This window comes from Labrus bergylta, chromosome 4 (assembly GCF_963930695.1).
Source record: "Labrus bergylta chromosome 4, fLabBer1.1, whole genome shotgun sequence".
NCBI lineage: Eukaryota > Metazoa > Chordata > Actinopteri > Labriformes > Labridae > Labrus > Labrus bergylta.
In genome coordinates, this window is record NC_089198.1 from 8754778 (window position 1) to 8771699 (window position 16922).

A 16922-nucleotide genomic window follows, 5' to 3' on the forward strand; every position below is an offset into this window, starting at 1 on the left:
ACACACACACACACACACACACACACACACATACACTCACACACAGCTGGAACAGAGCTGTGAAAGAATTAGAGGAATTTCACATCTGGTTTGAGTATACCCAGAGGTATGGAGGTTGTGATTAAAGTCATGCAGCCTTTTATAGCCACAAGAATCCATTAAAAAGAAAGGAACTTAGTTGTGAGTGTTTGACATTGTTGATACTCTTACATTTACACCGAGATCCTTCTCATTACTGAAAGAGAGTTAAACGTTTCTACACCCAGTGCAGACCACTTTCAGGTGGGTCCAAAAGCTTCATATCATTTTATGGTGCAGAGGCTGCACAGCGCCCCAACAAATGTCCAAAACTTTCTTCATGATCCGATCAGCAGCGACAAAACTCACCGCGGCGCTTTTATTGAAAATCAAGATCATACCCACTTTTCTCTCACGGCCGACTTAATCAACCTAAAAGCACATTTATAATGCACTTTTCTTTTATTGGTGAAATGTCAGAGTACACCCAAGATTGAGATGCCCAGCTTTCATCAGAGAAGTAGCCCCCCCCCCCCCCCCCCCCCCCCCCCCCCACAGCAAATCGCATTGTGCTGTCGCCCAAATGTAATCAAGGGGGGAATTGTCTCTGAACTTTTTCAACTTCTCAACTTCTTTTGCCCCCTCTCTCTCTGTAATCACATTTCTTCTCATATTGAATTATAAGCCTCAGGCGAGGGCGAGTATTAAACCCCTAAAATCAACCCCGATTTACCTAGGCGCCGCTCGCTCACAGTACCTCAGAGAAGCACACGGACACAGACTATACACACCGAGGAGGACTCGATTAGGCTTGTGCCGTCTTTTCCTACCAGCGCTTGATTTTTCTTCCTCACGCTTGAATCGTTAATCCGCAAAGCGCCCTTTCAGGTGAAGTTAGCCTCTTGCTGTGGCTGTGCAGGGGGAAAGGCATAAGCCAGTTTGCCACACTGGATTACAGGGCGACATCCGGTGCAGAGCTCCACTTCTCCAGCCTCTCTCTCCAAAGCGCCTGCTATCAGGGTTTTAATGTAGCCGCTCTCTGCCGCTCCATGAAAAGCACTTTGTTTATTTTTTTAGTCGCCGAGGAAAAAAGCAATACAGGGAGCCTTAGAGGTTAGAAAATTAACACCAGCAAAAACATCGGCCCTGACAGTGGAGTTTGTGAATGTGTTGATTGCCTTTGAATAAACTGCCTCCCCCTCACACCGCCTCTTAAAGCGCCCTGATGCAATGTGACTGCAGCATTCCAACGCTGTTGATGCAAATGACAGGGCCGCACTCTTTTCAAGTACAGCAAGGAGCACCAATTAGACATAGCCTTTTTTTTTTCTGCCTGTAAAAGCTTTCAATATCATCGCACTGAATGATTTTTTTTTGACCATGGGAAAAGACATGTTTGCATACATGAATGCATTTTTTTTTTTTTAAATTCAGAACAACAAGGGCAAGTGATGTAAGAAATAAACATGTTATAGGGCCTCACAGTTTGAGGGTCTGTGTCCACTTCTACAGCAGAGCAGCCGTACTGAATCAGTGGACATCCTCCTTGCATCTTGTTGACACGAGCGTTTGAACATTTCAGGACTCTTGGCTTGTTGGTCAAGCGTCTGGAGAGAGGAGGCAAGGCCGAGCAGCAGAGCCTCTTCCAGGAGAACGACTGTATCGTCCGAATCAATAACGGAGACCTGAGAAACATCCGCTTTGAACAGTAAGACAGCGACTCACAGGACCCCACCGATGAGCTCTGTGATTGGCTTTTGGGTTCCTTACCTCTCCAGACCGTATCCCTTCTTCTTTTTACCTCCTCTCTTCTCATGCCAGTGCACAGACACCTCTGCAGCCTGTCACTGTGCTAAGCTAACCTCTCTCCCTGTTTAACTCCTGTAGGTCGCACCCTTATTCGCTGAAGCATTCCCTGCCATCCTCTCAGCCTCTTCTCCCCCCCCTGTGTTTCAGTAACAGCTCTGCTGGACTTCTACTGTAGCGCCTTTGTCCCTATTTCCATAGAAAAGAATGTGAATAAGGCTTTTAACTCCTCAGAGTCTCTGCTTCTCGCATCTCCTGCTCTCATTACCATTCCTAACAGAACCCACCTGCTAACTCCTCTGCCTCTCTTCTAGATGCTACATGCTGCATGCATTCCTCCATGCTGCATATATAATGTCACCTGCTGAATTCAATTTAACCAATCCACTGATGCATTCATGTTTATTAAATTCACCTGTCGGCATACATGTATACTAAATGCACGTGTATTCTCTGGTTCACAGCAGCCACGCGTGTACATGCATTATGTTTATGATGATAAATGCCACCTGTGCAGAACGTTTTGGTTCCATTTGTTGAGACTTTTTAAAATTATTCTTTCATCTTCACACCAGTACAATGATGTTAGTTTCAGAGTGCCTGTCTTAGTGTTGCTAGGTTACGAAAGATAACGCCCGTGTCCCTTGGTAGTGACTGTTAGCTCTGTTTTAGATAGCTCCATGTGCTTAGTTTTTGCTTTAACTTCTGGACATATCGCCTGGGTTTCATGGAAATAGTTTGAGGGAATCATATCCTGGCATTAGCAGAAGGTATATCCCTGGAAGTTGTACGCTCCAAAAAAAATATTCTTGATTCTGATTGGTTGGTAAGGGTGAGTGCAGCGACAAAAATCAGCTAAAATGAGGACGTTTTTGCACCCTGGGAGCTGAAAACACTGAACTTTGTTGGTTTTGTATTTAAAATGGTCACTGCCAGCGCAAAAAAAAAGCAACAACAAAAGCCAGCGGTAGTGCACACAGGCCCTCAGTTTCTTAGCTTAAAAGGTCAGAAATACTGGAATGGTTTGTAAACCAGCATTCCAACACCAACAGTTGCTTCTAGAAGTCATATTATACACAGAAATCAGCCTGCCAAATGCCCCTATACGATTTTATATCACTGCAAACATTTTCTTGATGAGTTCATGGTCATAACTGTGACTTTAATATAGCCTGTTGTACAATATGAGAATTATTTTCCCATTAGATGTAAACTAGACAGCAAGCAGAAAGTGGATGACCAAAATAACTAACTCAGGGCTTTATAAAAAAAATACTTTAGAATGCATTGGATCCAATCACCATACACCGAGAGCAATTACACCAAATGTAGGACTATGACGGGGTAGAAAATGTTAAGATAAACCACTCCTAATCAAGCCACGGTGTCCCCCGCCCTCTCCCTTGTGAGGCATTAGTCAAGCAACATATGGGAATAAGGCTTCCAGACATAATGGTGTAACAAGGGCATCGACTGCTGTTCTTGTTGTTTAATGGTGTTTTTTTATAAGCAGAGCAGACGAGAGGTTGTCTGCCACTCCATCCAGGAAGAAATCGTAAAGATGCCGAGACGAGGCCAATGCTCCTCAGGGAAGCTTATTAGTGTCTGGGAAAAAATGGTCCTGGAATTCACAACTCAGATTTCCATGGGGGGGTTTAGTTTTAGTCTTCATTTAGGAGCGGCAGGGGTAGCAATAGAAATCCTGGGCTCCCCTCCCCAGCTGTCAGAGGGGCAGAGGGAAGAGCCATTCCAAAGTCTTTTTTTATTGAAACAGGTGGTGCTAACAAGGCTCGGGTGTTTCAGGGCGCTGACAGGCAACATAAGTTTCCATTCACACCTACTGTACATGAGCTCACAGTGAAGGAAGGGGCTTTTAAAAAGAGGATTTTCTGCAAACTATTTGTCGGATAGAGGTCTCCTTCATCTGACGCCAAATGAGGGGATTATGTGATGGAGCTGTCGGGGAGGATTCTGTCTCTTTTTTAGAGCCGCTCACGCTGGCAATAAGTATTAATTAACATGTCAGGATGTTCAGGTGGGCGAAGACGGGTTTTAAATATACAGTGTACACGTGTAGTGTGTGTCTGTGCATTGATAGAGAGCGATTATATCCAAGTTTCCACAGGCAGAAATGAATGAATGAATGTGAAGGTCTTTATGATTTAAATCAGTTAAAATAATAAAGTCTCTGTTTCATCCTCTTTTCCTGTTTTTTTTGTCCCAGAGCCCAGAACATGTTCCGCCAGGCCATGCGCTCTCCCGTCATCATGTTTCATGTGGTACCGACGTCGATGAAAACCCACTACGAGCAGCTGTCCCATTCGGAGAGGAACCCCGCGTACTCCTCGGGCCGTTTCAGCCCGGACTCCCTTACGGGCAGCATCGTCTCCGGCATGGACCACACCCCGCAGAGGGTGTCCCGGCACGGCTCCCAAAATCACCCGCACTCCCACCCTCATCCTCATCCTCACACTCACCCTGAACAGACTGACGGATACCCGCCTCTCACTCACCCGGCCGTCTCTGCGGCCAAGCCTCCTACGGGACACACCCACTCGCCTCAGAGGGCGGCAAACGCAACGCCGACGGCTGGATACACCAAAAAAGTTGGGAGGAGGCTCAATATACAGTTAAAGAAAGGTGAGTGAAGGAAGATGCCTTACTCAATATAAAGGGGACAGAGAACTACCCAAGACAGACAATGTGCAGTTCAATCATTCTTTTACTTAATAATTTTCTTCCAAAAGGAAACCACTATTGTTAAAAAACATAATATAGTTGTGCAAAAGAACTGCAGTTCCTTGAGTGTCCACTTGAGGCTTGATGCACCAGCAAGAGGATCCCTATTAGGTCCCAAATGAAAATGCCAATTTTAACAGCAGAAGTAAATACGTTGACAGAAAAACATAAAAATTCAGTATAAATAGCTCATTGCTGATCCATTTTGATCAAGTCTTAGACTTATGGACACATTTCATAATAAGGGGTGTGGCTAAAATGACTCACAGGTGGCAGATTTGTAGTTGTTTGCCAAAGAAGCTGAGGACCACTTAAGCTAAACCACTAAGCATGTTTCTAGATTAATAATCAGACTTCCATGGGGGCACTGGTGGAGCAGTGGTTAGAGCGCGTGCCCTATGTATGGACGCTGTAGTCCCCCAGGTTCAAATCCGACCTGTGGCTCCTTTCCCGCATGTCATTCCCTACTCTCTCTCTCTCCCTGATTTCTGACTCTATCCACAGTCCTGTCTCTCCAATAAAGGCACAAAATGCCCAAAAACTAATCTTTAAACATCTGATTTCCAATGATGGATGGATTGGGTAAGTTGATATAATATTTCCAGTGTTGTGACCGCCAATCATGGCCTCCTAAGAAAACAATGGGTGACATCACTCAGACTGCGTCCATGTCTTTTATAGCCTAATGCTTCTTCATGTGCCAGCTACACGGTTGTGTTTTTTTTCTTGCCTTCAATGATTGACAATAGATTTGATCTAATTCGGAATGTATTTGAAGTGGAAAGCTATTGACTGAAAGGATTTTGTAGGCGACTGTGATGTGAGAAACCTTCGTAGCCTTAGCATAGCATTTAGCAATCCCGGTGTTGGATTTCACAGTCTGGTTGGAGTTTAGTAGCTTCAGAAATGTGTTTTTAATTTCCATAGTCAAGAGTGGAAAAAACATTTCTGTCACTACACGATGCATTACATAATTTGTTATTTTCAAAGTATCATCTGATTCTTTCGAGACAGTCTGCTGTGAAAATCTCCGCTCATGCTTTGCATTCCTCAGGCTTCCAAAAAATGAGAGGGGATGCTTTGTACGTTTCTGGCTTTTCCATTCCAACTGAACAAACAAGCAAGTTTCCCCCCATTCCTGGCGCATCAAAAACAAGTGCTGAAACAGTTAGTTAAGAAACGGCTCCAACACAGAAGCATGCCGAATGTGAACAATGATGTAACAGGCTTTAAGAACATCCAGAGTTTTACCATACTGCTGCTAGCTCAAACAGTGGGTAATGGGTCCAATAATCTGTACTGGATCTTGGAGATGGAAATCGAGAATTGAAAGGCGATGTTGAGAATGGAACATTGGGGGATATTTCCCCATGTATAGGCTTTGAGTGACAGCTGGCACAGGTGGTGCAAACCTCTGCCAACAGTATACCAGGTGTCGGTGCCAGGTCTCAGGGCCAGGGAGCTTGTTGCTAAGCAGCACACTGGTCCCTGTGTGCTGTCAAATGCCACAGCAAAGAGTCTGACAGAGCTGCACCATATGCCTGTTGAAGTTTGTACCCGAATCTGCTCCCCCTCTCTTGGGGCTGAAATGAAACCGGAACAAAAAGAAAACCATAAAAACACCAGGCTGCTTATTGCACATTCCATCCCGGCTGATAGCTGTTTCCACTTGCTCCTTTGTCATTTTTTTTTTCCTTTCATTCTCACGTCTCTGCTTAGTCATAATACCCAGAATCCATTGGATTCTACACAAGTCATGCCGGGAGACCTGCTTTATTCTCACTCAAAAAGATGTTATCTTCTCTCATTCCACCTTTTTTTGTTTGCTGTTGTCAGAGCAGACACTTCCAGGGATTAACGGCGACTCCCAAGAGGCCCGTTTGGCTCATCTGTTTTGTTTTCGAGTACCGACTTTAGCCCACAAGCTTTGAGCGCAGATTAAACTCTCGTATTGTTGACGTGCCTGAATCAGACACCGGTCTCGCCGCAAATCCCGGGGACTATCAGAATCAATCAAAGCATCCCCATTCTGCACAGGAAATTGCCTAGGTTTGTCTTAATCAAGCTAATGAGAGTGTAGAGATCCTCCTCCCTGTTTAAAGCCGGGAACACGACAAGCTTTTTTACCCCGTGAGCATAACACCACACCTCGTCTGCCTGTGGGAAGTTGATTGGCTCATCAATGGAGGGGATTAGGGAAGAGGATGTGAAACAGAATAGCTAAGTGTTCTGTTCTTCTTTGTATCAGCTCAGCCAGACAGGCAGCGAGGATTAGGGCCAGCACTCTGATACAGAAAGGATGCTCATTATTGTTCTTTTAATTCATTTTGTTGAACAATCTCAAAGACAATGAGATTCATATAGGTTTCCATACAAATCACTACAAAAACACAACATGAGGTAATGAAGTGCCTCCATCAGAGCTGCCAGGGCAGGATGTGGTTCAGAAATGGACAGTCTTAAAGGGTTTTGAGGCCCAAAAGAAAAATACTCTAGCACCACCAGTTCTGTAAATGGTCTAGTAGATTGCTGCAGTCTGCGTCAGTGAGATGGGGTGTATGGATGGTACGAGATCTTTCAGCAAATATCTCCCAAGTACCTCCAATAAAATAACGTCACAGCATCAGATTGTCATTGAAAGTTTCTGATTACATCCCTGGAGATATAGAACTCATTTTAAAGACACAACATTTTTATTTTGAACCCAGTTACGACACTTATTTTAAAACCACCAGTGGTGTCTGTAGACTGAAACAGTAACTCTACTTCACAGATGAATGACATTACTTTTCTTCAGCTTCCTTGATCGGCTTGTTTTGCTTGTGATATTGAATGACTTTGCTGTTGTAAGTGGTACGTTTGGATCCATTTCTCTTCTGTTACACACAGTAATACAACAGAACTCGTCAATTGAGGCAACGCAACATGACAGCTTTTGACAATGGAATGTGGTTCATTTGCAATGTAATGGTTAACTCTTTTGTAGTGATTGACACTCAACATATAAGTCTGTTAGTGGATTTTCTTGGGTTTGGTGTCCTTTTCTTTAAGGACTTTGTTGTTGCAGCCGTTATTGACCATTTTGCAGCTGGAGCTATCTATTGGAGAGATTCCAAATCTTTTCCTATGTATGAATGAATGAATGAATGAATTTACCAATCCCACATGGAATATTTCTGACACATTGGCTGAGAGTCATTTATATGTTCCAGCATGTCATTTAGCTAACATCACCACAGCACCATTAACATCAACCTTCCTCCAAAAAATAACACTCCCAAGAGGTAAGATATCCAACCGATACCAACGCTAGACGCAAAACATCAATACAAACAAGACAAATACATCTACTTCATCTTAGTTCAACCATTCCACCAGTACATAAACCAACACATCAAATAATAGAGTCTAAGACATTTGACTGTTATAAGTGATGCTTTAAAGAGAAAGTCAGACAAAGCAAAAACAAGACACATTTCATTAAAGAACCGTTCTCCATATGAATCAAGTCTAAGTTGGGAATCTGAGACCTGTGAGTCATTTAGACACTAAAGAGTAAAAATATAAAGCCCAGATTCAAAATGGCCAGATTTACCATGTTGACCATCACATCTGTTGATGGAGATGGACAAACATGCTGGAGTAAACCTGGAACACCTTTTAGTTACCCTTCAATGACCTCAGACAGTGTGATATGATCTTACAGAACCATAGGCTGTTTTCATTCTCTGGCTTTAATTAAATATTAAGAAAAAGTATTAAAAGTCGTCCTCTGCCTGAACTGAACTTTGTGGCACCGTGTGATTACATTTCCTTATTACAAAGTCTGACGTCTTTTTTCCAGAAGAAGTTGCCTTTGTCTCAGAATACATCCTACTTTTAATTATTCACTCTAAACCTGCTGGAGGTCTTCGCTGAGAGGATGCAGGATTTCTTCTCATTTCCTGGCTTAATAGGAGGAAACAGTTTGTTTGTCCATCAGGATTATTGACGTGATATGCAGCCTTGTTTTTACTAATGGTTCTTAATGATACACTCTTAAATGGGTTAGAGGCAAAACTTGCAAAGTACACAAACACATCCGCCCACATGAACAAGGATTAATAAGCAGAGACAAATCAGCAAAATCAGGTCACATTAGAAAGAAGAGTGAGATTCATAAACAAGTTCTCTCCAACAAGCTAAGGCTGGAACTTGGTGAACTCAAATCTACATTTATAAATGTTCAACTATTGGTTGTACACTGGCTGGTTTAGTTTGTAGCAAAGGATGGAGACGCTGAAAGGAAAGCTCTAATAATGTTGTGATCCAAAAAAGTTGAGGACGGCTGTGGTGCAGTGGGTAGAGTCTGTCGTCTCTCAACCGGAAAGGTCGAGGGTTCGATCCCCAGCTCCTGCAGCCACATGTCCCATGTGTCCTTAGGCAAGATATTTAACCCCCAATTGCTCCAGCTGCTGTGGGATGAGTTACTTCTGATGGTCACTGTATAGCAGCCTCTACCATCAGTGTGTGAATGGGTTTGAATGGGTTGGTGTGACATGCGGTGTAAAATCATTTGAGTAGTCTTCTGACTAGCGCTATACAACTTGTGTGAAAAGCAAAATCCTGACAAACTTTCCTTTCTCTTGCTTAAAGTAATTCTTTTACCAGTTTCACAGATTGAGTGAAATGGTGATTTAAAAAAAAAAAAAAAGAGCCAAAAAAAAAAAAAACCTCCAACGGATCACAGCTTGTCTTAAGTCTCAGAGACCAGAGAGAAACTCCTTCAATCTGACTTAAAAATATGAATTATCTCACTCACCACGGTGTCACTTCCAGAAAACAGTGCTGAAGGAAACTAGAGAACACTTCCCTGTCACTCCTGATCAAACAACCAGCTCCACATCTGAGGGCAGATTTCTATCTAAACACTCTTGTCTGTTATTTCCTAAACTTACATCAGATCCAGTAGTAGCTCCATGTCAGCTGAATATAAACTCACTCACAGCGACTTGAGCTGCAGGAGAGCAGAGCGAATCAAAAGCAAGTTCACATTTTGCCTCGAGATATAAACTCAGATTCCATCATGAGATCTCTCTCCTTCCTGTTCATCCCACAGGCCCCGAGGGACTCGGCTTCAGTATAACCTCTCGGGACGTTCCCATCGGCGGCTCGGCACCCATCTACGTGAAGAACATTCTGCCTCGGGGGGCTGCCATCCAAGATGGCCGTCTTAAGGCAGGAGACAGGCTGCTTGAGGTGAGAAAGTGTTTAAACAGAAGATGATGTGAGTTAAGGCGCTCATGTCGGGTCGTGTCGTCAGGAGAGCAAACTCCAGTATGAACTGTGTCCCAGCACTAATTCACTAATGTGTGTGTAATCTATGGAACATACCTGTCATCTGTTGAATGTGAGCTGCAACAGGTTCATACTGAATCATTCTGGATGAAAATCAAAGGGCTTTTTTTTTTTCATGGATATGTTGTGTAGAGAGACGGAGCATCTTTTGAAGTTGTGTTATCCCTTTATTACAAACCATCTGCATAAAGGATTACACTGTGCTACACGTAATCTGTGGGGTTGTTGCACAAACCTGAAAATCCTTTGATCTTCAGGTTTATTTTATTCAGACTTTTCAAGCTAGTGATGAAATAAATGTAATTTATGACAATCTTATCACATTGCAATAAGAAAAACAAAAACTAGGCTTAAAAAATACCTGAGAGATGAAACCATGTAGCCTTTTTACAACAAACCCAGCTGGGTTGAGTAAACAAATGATGCACCAGTATCTCACTCTGTTGGGACTTGGGGTGGGAACTGGAGGGTCACTGGTTCAAGTCCCTGTGTAGAGTGGTTGCTGGACAGGTGCATTTCCTGATTACTGCTGAGGTACCCTTGTGCAAGGCACTGAACTGTTGGGGCTGTATTCTCTCTTCTTTTTTTTAAACTACAGATAATTTCACTTGGGAAACCACTAAATGGAGCAGTTTCTCGTTAAAAATCAGCGTCTCTTCATCATCAGTGCCTCACTGTCTGTAAGCTGAGCTGCCACTAATGACACTTTTTGGCTAGGATTACTCATTCATTGTTCACAAGGTTTCCAACAGGAGCCAAATGATCTGCAGAGGTGACCCGCCCCCCCCCCCCCTCTTCAAAACAAACAGACTGTAATTAAAAGAGTCCAACGCACTTAAAGCAGATTCAGTGTCAAATAAAAGGCTTCATGTTCTGCAAGTTGAGCTGCCTCGACCATTTTAGCAGGCTTTCTATTAACCTCCAGACATCTGACGAGAAAAACACACGTCTGTTGAGTTTTAACAGCTTCAAGCCACTCCGACGTAAAGAGTGACTGTGACCTGGCTAAATATCAGCTTTCATGTTCAGAGAGATCTATAAATATCCAGTGGAAAATGTCCTTATCAACATGTGTTTTCAGTCTCAGACCATGACGTTCTTTTTGCCCAGCCCTTAAACCTTCTGTGTTGTCTTCTGTCCAGGTGAATGGAGTCGACCTGAATGGGCGAACCCAAGAGGAGGTGGTGTCCTTGCTCAGGGCCACACCCATGGGAGGAGCTGTGGGGCTGCTGGTTCTACGGCAGGAGGAGGCTTTCCTCCCCCGAGAACCGGTACGTCATTCTCCAAACCTCCTACCTTCTTTAACTCTGCAACCTGCCGGCATTTAATTCATCTCACATCACGACATTATAATGGAGTCCCCATGCATAGATTCAAACAGGTTATGGGACTGTGTCTTGTTTGTGCTCCTGTGCTGTCGCAAGTGCCATTAATCCTCACTCCTCATTTCCCCTCTAACACAACACGCTAGCCATGCATGCAGATTGATTGCCCCCATTCGCTCACTGCACCCCCCCCCCCCCCTTTATTATCAAACTGCAGCTCTCCTCAGAGGAAACCTGTGGAGCTCAATCTTTTTCTCTTTTTATCTCCCTCACTCTCTCCTATGCGTCACCCGCCCCTCATGCCCTTTTCATTCTCATTCACCGCTTCCCTTTCCTTCCTCTCTCTCTCTCTCTCTGTCTCTGTCTCTCTCTCTCTCTGTCTCTCTCTCTCTCTCTCTCTCTCTCTCTCTCTCTCTCTCTCTCTCCATAAGGTTACTTTCCTTTTCTCTGTATTTCCACCTTTTCTCCCTGCATTCTGCCTCCAGAGCTGACTCACCAGATTGATGGATGTGGGGATGAACAGACAGACGCAGGGGCAGGTAGTAGGCAGAGAGTGAAAGAAAGCGAGAGAAAAAAAAAAGCACCTGGCTGGAATATCAATCAGGACCACATCCTCATACGTTATACTCTACAAACAGCAGCAAATCTGTGTTTGCTGTTTTTTTTGGGTTTTTTTTGGACGGTAGAGCAGTCACTCAGTCTGGTCAGGTGCCACTCACATCCTGGAACTTCAATGATTCATGCAAACCGTTCCTCATTTAGTCGGTCCCTGTGTTGCAGCTGTTTGCTTTACTCCAGCTTTGTGGGTTTTTTTTTTTTACATGATGCAACATCTTAATTACCTTTCTCAGAGAAATCAGGCTTGATGTTCTGCACATGTGGAGTTACCTCAAAGTTGTTTGATGAAGCTCATAATGGAGGGAAAAAGAAGAAGATTAAAAGCACTGTGGCCTTTTTTTCCATGTGGGAAGATTTAAGCTGTTAGCGAGCTTTAAATCACGTTGGTGTTTACTCCACTGCGGCGGTCAATGATGCTCTGCTATCCCTCCATCTGCACCTGCTGCTTTTAAAACACTTTATCGAGTAGTTACATGAGTTATAGACCCACACGGCATTACACCCCCCCCCTCTGTTGTCATAAAAATGGTCTCCCCCAGCACCTTCAGCAGCCACGGGGGCCATTACAGGCACATGCAGCCATTCGCTAGTAAGAAAAATGTCAATCAAAGGCCTGATAGGTGACGATTATCACAGCAAAGGGGGATGCAGGGAAAGGCTAGTGGCTGTGCTGGATGAGTGGAACTGCCACACTGGTCGATACTCATCTTTGAGATAAGAGTGGGCTTTTGAGTCCGGCTGACTCTGCGCTGTTGGTAGTTAGATGGCAGGATTTATCTGAACTGTGGTTATCAGCTGCAGGGTGGAGAGGGTGGTGTGGAAGGGGTTTAGATGGAGCCTGAGGGAGATGACGCCCAGTGCATAAAATGAGCTGCTTCAGCCTTTATCTGAAGATATGGGCTAGGGGGGTTGGAATTTTCTCACCGGTTAAAGAGATAGTGGAAGTCTTCACAGCATATTTTGCCAGTTAACAAACTATGCCACTCCTTATATATCTTTATAGAACAGCAATTTTATTATTATAAATTGGGTGAAACAAACCCAAACACAAAGAAAGAGTCAGGAGAGAATGAATTTGAAACATCAGGTACTGAACTGTAGTTTTTTATTTTTTTTAGCCGTATGTCGGGCAGTGAAAAAAATGAAGCCAGCAGCTGTTGCATCATTTGTGCAGCTGCCACATGCAGCAGGTAAATAATGCATTAAATAAGCTGGACGAGCTGTTTTATCACAACATTGAAACTAAATCACTCTCTGAAACGACATATAATGATGAAATCGGTTTAAAAAGCTTTCCACATAATTGTAGTCTAACAAAAGAATTGGATATTTTATGCAAATTGCTTTTGCTATCTTAATAGGCCTCTATTGAAAGACTGAAATATTAATGCATCTTACATAAAATGTAATTTTTAAGTTAAGAAAGCAATGTCCTTCATTGCCTCAGGTTTGATCGACGCTTATTTCCATTACATTTCATGTAATCAGCACAAACGTTCAGGTTTTTAAAAGTTTAGACTCTCTGATTCTGGCATGTTGTAGTCGTGTTCAAAGCATGAGTAGGTTTGTCTTTGCATAACTTGAGAGTCCTAACTCAGGTCAAGTGTCAAAGGATTGCTGCAGACATAAACAATGTGGTTAAAGTTTAGTATTTGAAGGTTGACGTTGACTTTCAGAGATTGAATGAATGTTCTAAGGTTTGGAAAAGTGTCCATCCTGAAGTGTAGTTATGCAAGATATTTTTGGGCCGTTTTGCCTTCATTCGAGTGGTTAGCTGTGAAGAGAAAGGAGAAGAGAGTCGGGGGATGACATGCAGCAAAGGGCCGAGGTTGTATTCGAACCCGAGGCCACTGCGATGAGGACTATAGCCTCTGTACACGGGGCCCGCAACATAACCACTAGGCTATCTGGTGCCCCAGCTGCTTCTTTTTTAAACTCCAGAAGAGAAAACTTGACAAAGCATTTCATCATTTTTGTAAAGCTTATTGCTAAGAGTTGAGCTTGGTGGCTGTTGTCTGGTAAAAGCAATCTGGGTGGCCTGAGAGTTTTTCTTATCTGGATTATGGCAGCTGGACAGGGGGTGAGGACATTGGCTGGAGAGACTCCAGAAAGTGCATCAAACTGGGACTGGTTAAGTTTGCAGGTTAGAAACCAGTACGTTATCCATCATCTTCAAAGATTGCTACTCCCAAGCAACAACATCTTCCAATATGCCTGCTGAGAGTGACCATTTTCATATCCTGTATACTCATTTATTCAAACCATCTCTTCCATTTACAAATAACCCCCCCCCCCCTTCTTCCTTCACCGCTTCTTTTGTGCTCATATTATCAGAAGTTTTGTCAATAAATAATTGTGTTTGATCTCTCTCTCTCTCTCTCTCCCCCCCATCCCCCCCCCCCTCCATCCATCCTCTAGAATGCTGAGCCCCAGATGCAGTGCCCCCGAGATTTGGTAAGACTCCACCCAGACACTAGTCGGCTATTAAACCTACTACCCCCCCCCCCCCCCCCCCCCCCCCCCCCAAAAAAAAAAAAAAAAAAACTGCTTACAGCTCCTACAACCTTTATTAGCCTCAACTCCCCTTTGCATGGATGTTATTAATCTCTGCTATGAAAAACACAGCTTTGTATCGCCCAGTTGGGACAAAACAAAAAGCGTGTGCTATGCATCCAGGGTACCATAGTAACTAGCCCGGTTAATCAAAGTGCAAGCCACTGGTCGTACATTAAAAAAAAAAAATGTTCATCACTAACACTCATTTTAATCTCCATCCTGAGTTGCTCTAACAAATCACAATTTCATGGTTCATCAGTGTGTGGGTTTCAGGCTGTGCTGCAGAGTAACTCGCTCCATCACTCCCCTCGGAGCTGTATTTGTCAGCAAAGGTGGAAACACACGGGGGTTGGCTTTATTTGCTGGCTGTGGATAAGGTTGTCAGTATGGCCTTCTTGCAGCAGACTCGCTCTGCTATGTGAGGTGAATAACAACGAGTCTGTTTAGGTTCTGTTTCACTTTATTGAGTTGGGGGGGGGGGGGACTGATGCAGACAGAGTTGGCTGTTCCAAAATGGCACAGGCAACTTTGACATATGGGGCCATTTGTAATAGAGGCACTTGACTTATATAGCCTGATATATCACGGTCATAAATACCCCAGGCACTGAATGCAAATAAACATCCCTAATGTTGGGATTGTACCCTGCAGTGGCAGCAGATACGTATATCCTCAGTACGAGGAAGGTACTTCCTGTGAAAAATCAGCTCTCAGCAGGATGCACAGTATCCCCCAGACTGTTACAGTAAAGTCTGAATGTTACGCGTCACATCGTACCCTAAAAGGTTTTTTTTCCTCCCACCACAGCAGCTGTTAAAAGCTCATCTTTCTTTATTGCTGAAATTAAAAGGCCATTCAGATTTCCATAACTCTTCCATTTACAAAGCGAGAGCCGGAGCTGTGATTTAACAGCCGCAGACTTGCACGTCTTCACATCTGGCCTCCCCTTCAGGTTACATCTGGCTCAAGTGTGCGTGATATGATTGGGTTTTGAGTGGCACATTAGACGCGTAATCGGCCAGTTAATTTGAACGGCGGTCGTACCTGCAAGCTGTGTGGATGATTCTCGTCATCAAGGAGCGGTACGGCAGGACGTCGTTGGATATTGGGTGCACAGCTGTCACATCTGCACGAACACACACACATACACGCACACGCACACGCACACGCACACACACACGCACTTTCAGGAACTACAATGCGCACTGATGTCCTTCCACCATCGATGCAAACACTCGTTATTTTACAAATTTGCATTTCCCTGCAGTAGTTTAAGGACCTCCAGCTGTGGGAAAGAACTTGAGCTCTGCAGTGGCGATTCTAGTGTCAGTTGGAGCAAAAGGGCAACGAGGATGAATTCGGTCAGATGGGGCCCCCCTTAGGGAGGTTTCCTACTGTCATTGCAAAATTTGCACATTTTGAGTCGCTTCTTTGGTCCAAAGTTTGTCAGCCCTCTGGGCCCCCCCTTATTGGTCTGGGGCCCCAAGCAGATGTCTGCCTTGCCAGTTGACAAGCAGCAGCGCCCCTGGAGCTCTGATTGGGTTTTATTTGGTCTTCTTTACATCATGTAATAGAAATAAGTCAGTTTGTAGTTTTATTTCCTAACAGCTAGCTGCTGTCAAGGAGCCATGTTTGTGTTAAAGTGACTCTTTTGTCAGTGTTTCCCCACAAATAATCAACGTACATCTTCAGCACCTCACCTGCAGAGACTGAAGTGTGTATATTTTTATAAAAAATAATTCTTTGTGTAGCTGTCAGGAGTCAGGAAAGTAAGAGCAATTGATTCACTTTTTCCCAAAATGTCAATATAACCACAGGGTCGAGAGGCACAAAGATTGAGGGAATTAGAAATGGGATTGCCGTCTCCTCTCCCCTCAATTTTTTCTCTCCTCTCACCACCACTTCCTTTTTCTCCCTTCCTGACTCCAAATCTCCAGATGAGTCTCTCTCCTCGCTCTTTCCCGGAACATCAACCACCATAATGGAGTCTGTGCCTCTCAGATGTTATCTGCTGTCAGGCGCCTCATTTTAAACATCTCACTGCCAAAGAAAACAACAACAACAGCAGCAGAAGAGGCACTGTGATGGTGTAGAGCTGTAGATGCAGGGTGTGGATCCAACAGAACAGAGCTGATGTTAATGGATGATTATCCATTTAGAAGTTTTAGATGCATTTACAAAAAGATTAAGATAGAGATCGAGGTAGAGCGGGAACTACAGTCATGATTCTTTTTGTCATTAGATTACCACTCTGGTATTAAAGCCCCTCAAAGACCATTCTGCACAGACCATCATAATAAAATAGACTTTGTGAAACTATTGACAGGACACCTCACACTGCACACTACGTCGACTATGACTCTTTCAGTTTTAATAAGTGTAAAAGTGTCCCATAGGAAAGAAAAGACATTCATCTGTCACTTAATCGTATTGCATATCCTGCCGACGTGCCATAAATGCAGAGCAGAGACCAACAGAAAATCCAACTGTGCATATTCACAAGCCTCATATTCCAGAAATAAA

The 16922-nt window shown here is 43.8% G+C and overlaps 1 protein-coding gene across 8 annotated transcripts in view; it reads left to right on the forward strand.

Moving 5' to 3' along the window:
• Nucleotides 1-16922, forward strand: part of pard3ab (par-3 family cell polarity regulator alpha, b) — a 270589-nt gene that overhangs the window by 129639 nt on the left and 124028 nt on the right. For 7 of the 8 annotated variants that reach the window (XM_065953638.1, XM_065953641.1, XM_065953634.1 and 4 more), the window contains exons 8-12: nucleotides 1601-1726; nucleotides 4049-4464; nucleotides 9662-9801; nucleotides 11043-11171; nucleotides 14262-14297. In XM_065953638.1, coding sequence (XP_065809710.1) covers nucleotides 1601-1726; nucleotides 4049-4464; nucleotides 9662-9801; nucleotides 11043-11171; nucleotides 14262-14297 — 847 coding nt within the window. The remainder of the gene's footprint in view (nucleotides 1-1600; nucleotides 1727-4048; nucleotides 4465-9661; nucleotides 9802-11042; nucleotides 11172-14261; nucleotides 14298-16922) is intronic. The other variant, XM_065953637.1, reaches the window with a different exon arrangement.